Below are 6,000 nucleotides of genomic sequence, written 5' to 3'. Positions count from 1 at the left end.
CCTCAGTTGTGACAAACAAAATGTCTCCAGGTATTGAACATCCCTGGGTAACAAAATTAACCTCAGTGGAGAACCACCAAACTAGTGGCTACTGTATTAAGCAGCAAGATTCGAGAATATGCTTAATATGTATAGTGTTTTGGTTGAATAAAAGAACTGGCCCCCATACTATGCTAGGACAGTAGTGGTTTTGTCCTAAAAACAGGGAAGGTTAAAACAAATTAGACAAACAAGAAATACATTTCTTTATTTTCATTCCCATATAGCAGAGATGGAACAAGGATAGTGATGCTGGAAAATCCTGCCTCAATCAAATCATCACCTAAGTTAACATCAGAAAACCTGTATTCCAATCTGACTCCTCTATCCTTGCTCTGGGAAATTGAACATCTTGACCCAGTTGCTGTGAGGGCTAAATTAGATGATGCAGAAAGTGCTTGGCATGCAGTAGATATGCAAAACAATAACTTACGACACTCTCCAAGCAGGGAAAAGGCCTTCACGCCTTCTAACTAATAGTACAAACGTATGCAGTGTGTTTCAACTCTGGCTTCAGAGTTTAACAAATACAAACTGAATCAAAAAAAATCAGTCAAACTCTATAAACAAGTTTATAACCAATACAAATCGAACCGAAGAAAACTAATCAAGCTCTATAAACCCAACTTGATTTTAAAATTCTAGTGGCTACAACACTCAATCATGTTTTCACATCGTTTGTGAATCCATTCCCTTGATGCATTTAAAGATGTAGGAGAAACTGTTTCAGATCCTCTGGGAGGACGAGTTTGGTTATCTTATGATGCTGCTGGATTCCAAAGCACTTCCGAATTCTAAGGCGGCATAACTGCATCAAAGACGGGGGCCCTGGAGAAAGATCATAAGACAAGTCACACAGTGGTGTTATTGATCTAAGACTTCTCCTTTAAAAAAAAAAAAAAAGCATACAAGATAGAACATTGTTATAAGGAACTAATACTGAACTACTTAAGATCATTTTCTGGGATTTTTTTTGTAGAAGGCATTTTTAGTCTATGTTCTTTCTTTTCTGGTAGCTAACTGAAATAAGCTTGTTACGTTTTAATTTAGAGCAGAGTGAAAGAAATTTAAAGCTTAGCCTCACTAATGGAGGCTTAAGTAAGCTAACTTGGGAATTACACAGCTACACAAAAATTCCAATAATAAAAATAAAGTTACGTTTAATGGTATTGTTATCTTTTACCTTTAAAACTAAGCGCATATTTCTAGATGCAAACATTTTTATAACTTGAGCAATTTAAGGTATTCAAATATAATGAGCTCACAGTGAATCCTAAGAGTACGTTAAGTCGTGTTTGTTTTTATATTCTGTATTCAGAGCTATTCCAATGCTTCAATTCACAGGTGAAAAGTCAACCAGCTAGCACAAACCTTGCTTAGGGAACACTCAACAGTTTACATTTTAGGACAGTGGTTCACAACTGGGAGGAGGCTCAGGGAAGGAAAGGAGGAGATCATTTTGCTCCTCAGGGCACATTTGTCAGTATCTGGAGACATTTTTGGTTGCCAAAACTTGAGGAAGGGTGCTACTGGCATCTAATGGGAGAGGCCAAGGATGCTTCTAAACATCCCCAAGTACACAGGACAGCCCCCAACTGATCCAAAATGTCAATAGTGTCAAGGCTGAGAAACTCTGTTATAGGGCAAAAGGATGGGGAATGATTTTCCATGCCCACTTCCCCCCACCCCCACTCCGTTCCTGCATCAAATTGTAATGGGAATCTTCTTTTGGTTATTTTTTAAAAAGCAAAACTATATACCCTCAACTCCATAAAGCCATAGCCCTCAATCCACATAGCACTTCAGACTCACCTGGGGTGGGGGCACATTCAACCACATGGACTCAGCTGAGTCCCCCCAACCAGAGATGTTGCTTCGACTATTGTTGGATGAAGCCCAAGCATCCGGATTTTCTAAAGGCAGTTGCCCAAGGTCATCTGAGTGTGCGGTCAGGGTTGAGAATACAGCCAAAAGGATACTGTGGTGTCTATTTTCCTATAGCATCACCACCAACTACAGGATCAACTGAGTTAACTTATCTCTCAAGGTGATGGAGAACAAGGAAAGATGGAACTCGACACATATACAATCAAAAAAATACTTGCAGTATTTTAAACCAGGCCCTAACAGAAGGGTCCTGTTGGAGTAAGGCACCTATGAGATGATGCCCAGTATACTCAAAGCATATAATGAATGGCTTCCCAGTGTTCTCAAGGCATATATATTAACGAGCAGCAAAAACCACACTGTGGGGAAACTGAACCTAATCTAACCTCAATAAGGAATGTTGAAAGATGTGACTCATCATCTGTGCTAGAAACGCTGTCAGAGGCAACCGTAGGAGATACTGATAAAGCATTACAAATAACAAGATCTCAGAGCAGACCTGATAGAGAATTAAGAAAAGTGGGATGTCACAGGAAACTCAGTGTATTAGTAACTACTGATGCCAACTGAATGCTGCTGTTTACTACAAGTAAGACAATGTAAAACAACTGTAGCTTCAAGTCCATAGACACAGAGCTGAAAACCCACTACAGATTTGCACTCAACTCGCTGGCACCTGCAAACATTCAAGGGGTTTGCTTTGCTCGATAATAAAACCAGCTAATTGTATATTTATGAATCAGCATATTCCTTTGGGCCTTGATTTCTTTTTCCCCCAGCAACAACCATTGATGTTTTTTGTTTTTGTTTTTGAGACGGAGTCTCGCTCTGTCGCCCAGGCTGGAGTGCAGTGGTGTGATCTTGGCTCACTGCAAGCTCCACCTCCCAGGTTCACACCTTTCTCCTGCCTCAGTCTCCTGAGTACCTGGGACTACAGGCGCCCACCACCACACCCGGCTAATTTTTTTGTATTTTTAGTAGAAACGGAGTTTCACTGTGTTAGCCAGGATGGTCTCGATCTCCTGACCTCGTGATCCACCCACCTCGGCCTCCCAAAGTGCGGAGATGACAGGTGTGAGCCACCACGCCCAGCCAGCAACAACCATTGATGTTTTAAAGCCAAAGTGTACTGGGTGAGGGGGATGGGGGCTGTGGTCGTGCTGGGCTGACAGCCATTTCTAGGTTTTAATTGAGCAAACACTGCCTTAGATGCTTATCAAGGGTGAGGTGGTAATAGTCTTGAAATCTTTTCCCTTTTCTCAGAAAAAGGGAAAATCTTACCTTTCCTAACACCCACGCAAAGCCCAAATTCAGAACATGGTTGGGTTTTACCAACATTCTCATGTTGCCATACTACTGAAAGAGGACAGTAATCGAATAAATTCCCTTCCCCAGGAAACAGAAACAGGCAGACGGAAGCAAATGAATTTAGAGGCACCCAGAGACAGACACTGCAGTGAGCAATCCACAGGTCTAGTTTTCTGCACTTGCCTGGCCCCATTTCCTGTGGGCTCCAAGCCCTCTGAGAGGTGACTATACCAAAACCCCAAAAAGTGACTCATGGAGGCAAAACAAGTGGTGATTCTCTCCAGCAGCAAATGACATCTCATAAACTAGTGGGATCAGTGGCCACACTGTCACCATGCAAAACAAATTCAAAATGAAAGTAATTACTATCTCTAGGAATGGCTTTGGGAAACGAAGCAGAAGGGAAAAGCCAGGGGAGGCAATGTGAGAATGCTATGAGGTTGTTTGATGGAGGAGGGGACATATACCTCCTACATTAACATATGCCCTACATTATGACTGAGGGGGACCTGAGGCACTTTTGTCTTTGTGAATCCCTTTCTCAATTAAAACAATTAAAAATTCTATTTCACAACTGTGTTGGTATAAAGATGATTACAATCCACATTGTTCTATTCATTTCTTATTCTGATTTTTTAAAAATTAAGGTATTTTTATGGGCCTTGTAGACACACAACTTTTTCAAAACAAGTAATTATTAAAATGCAGATAGAACTGTTTCGTGATCATCCCACTGCTTAACTGAAAGGGGCCTCTACTGGACAATTCCTTGTGCCTGGAGTCAGTCTTTTCTGCCTGACGAGCACTGCTCAGGAGCATAGGCCTTGTTTGGCATGTCCCTAGGCAGGGACTTGACTGCAAGCACCCTGGGGCAGTGAGAGTAGGAGGAAGGATTCCTTAGCCCACTTTACAGTTCTGCCCAAGGCCAACCCTACTGCTCATCATGTGGGGAGAAAATAACTAGATTGTGTAACATCAGAATCCTTCTGGTAGGAAGGCCTGCTTCAAAGTCCCAGAATCCCTAAGAGTTCAGAGTCCACACTCCAGTAAAAGAAGTACTGAGCTGATTGCTCAACTGCCTCTGAGCCCATGAAGATTGCAACAGGGTGGCTCCCCAACTTGAGGTGTCTTTGCTCCCCAGCCCAGCCCAGGCCTCAAAGCCCTACTTCCATATATACTGCTCAACCACAATATTTCATTGTTTGAGTTGGGAGTCTCAGTTCTTACTTGTAGAGAAATGTGGACTTATCATTGGTCAATTTATAGTAGTAAATGTCTATGGATTGGTGTGAACCCTAAACTCTTAAAGAGCTGCATTTTAAGCTCAGAAACCAAGTGTCCACTAGTCTGGCCCATCTGTGGTGCAGCAAGATATCCTGGGGCCTCATGCAACCCCAAAGAGTCCTCTGCTGCCTCATTCTAAAGCATGTTTTAAATAAATGTAATACGAAAATTTTAAAACAGTATCTTAATTTTTTAAAAAACTGGCCTACCCCATAATGAATATTAGATCATCCCCAAAACCTGTATCCAATATGCTAAATAGCAGGAGTTATTTACTGTACTGTGACCAGTACTGTATCTCATTGAATATTGAATTATCTCAACTTCCCCAGACTTGGTGATGGCAGAGAATGATCTTTGTATACGATTGGGAGCCAGAAATTGCCAAATACCTGCCTTTCACTACAGCCTCAAGGGGTGTCAACAGATTAGGGCTTAGGTTTTGACAAAGAAGCACCTTCTCTCTCCAAGAAGAGCCGGGCCAAAGGGCTGTCTGGAGGCACCAGCTCCACAGGACGTTTGCCTTCAGCATTCTTGGCCTGGGTGTCTGCTCCAAAATCCATGAGCAGGCAGGCCAGCTCTTCACTGGCGGTCCTGGCCGCTGCATGAAGTGGGGAATCCTGACCTTTCCCTTGGTTCACGTCCGCTCCTAAACAGTCACAAGAACAAAAAAGAGTCAGCAAGGAGCAGAATCCAACCATCCCCCTTTTCAAAGCCCTGAGCCCCAAAATTTCCTAACAAGAGGGGATCCACATTGAGCATAGCAATCCTGGAAAAATGGGAGATGATTTGATTCTATTTTATAATGTGGGGAAAATCCCATCTGATAATGTTACTGAATGTACAGCATGAGCAATATAGCATAGAAAGTTAAAAATCTGCCTTTCAGCACTGTACATAGGCATCATGCATATAAAAAAAATCCTAGTGACATAAAAGCTCCACATTATTATTAATGGAACCCAAGTATTAGCCAGTACAGCCTGAGGGAGAGGCTAGATGGTAAAATCCAGCCTACACCAAGCAGCCAAACTCACCTGGTTGCAGCTGCCACAGGGTGTAAAACCGGGCACTTGGGACTGGTGATTTGGACTCTGAAAAGCAACCAACTCATGGGGGTATCCCCTGGATTGGACTGGCCAGTCCCAAGATCACAGGGGAGGTGGCAAAGTTCTCCCCTTCAGGAGTAAGGTGGATTTCTAGGACTGTCCCCACCCAGTTCCACTCCTACACTCTTAACAAATCCCCACTCCAGCCCAGATCCTGGCTTTCACTGTGACATGTGGGAACATGTGGCTTTGCCTGAGCTGCCATCCCTCTGGTAAAATGAAAATCTATGTCCACTCAACAAATGTTAACTGATCTGGTCTTGTATTGTTCTTGACTTTGTGAGGGATACCAAACATGGCCCTTTCCAGGCTAGAGGCTTAAAATCTGCCCAGAGGCCGGGCGCGGTGGCTCAAACCTGTAATCTCAGCACTT

General features: G+C 42.9%; 1 protein-coding gene across 1 annotated transcript in view; it reads right to left on the bottom strand.

The window, feature by feature from the left end:
- Positions 1-221: 221 nt before the first annotated feature.
- ASB9 (ankyrin repeat and SOCS box containing 9) overlaps positions 222-6,000 on the bottom strand; it is a 28,928-nt gene continuing 23,149 nt past the window's right edge. Inside the window, 2 exon segments of the mRNA XM_033201513.1 lie at positions 222-867; positions 4,976-5,167. Of these exon segments, the coding sequence (XP_033057404.1) occupies positions 743-867; positions 4,976-5,167 (317 nt within the window). The 3' untranslated portion in view covers positions 222-742.

The sequence above is a fragment of the Trachypithecus francoisi genome, unplaced genomic scaffold, assembly GCF_009764315.1.
Source record: "Trachypithecus francoisi isolate TF-2019V2 unplaced genomic scaffold, Tfra_2.0 Lachesis_group6, whole genome shotgun sequence".
Taxonomy (NCBI): domain Eukaryota; kingdom Metazoa; phylum Chordata; class Mammalia; order Primates; family Cercopithecidae; genus Trachypithecus; species Trachypithecus francoisi.
Note: the sequence above shows the minus strand (reverse complement) of the source record. Positions and strands in the feature narration are given on the sequence as shown.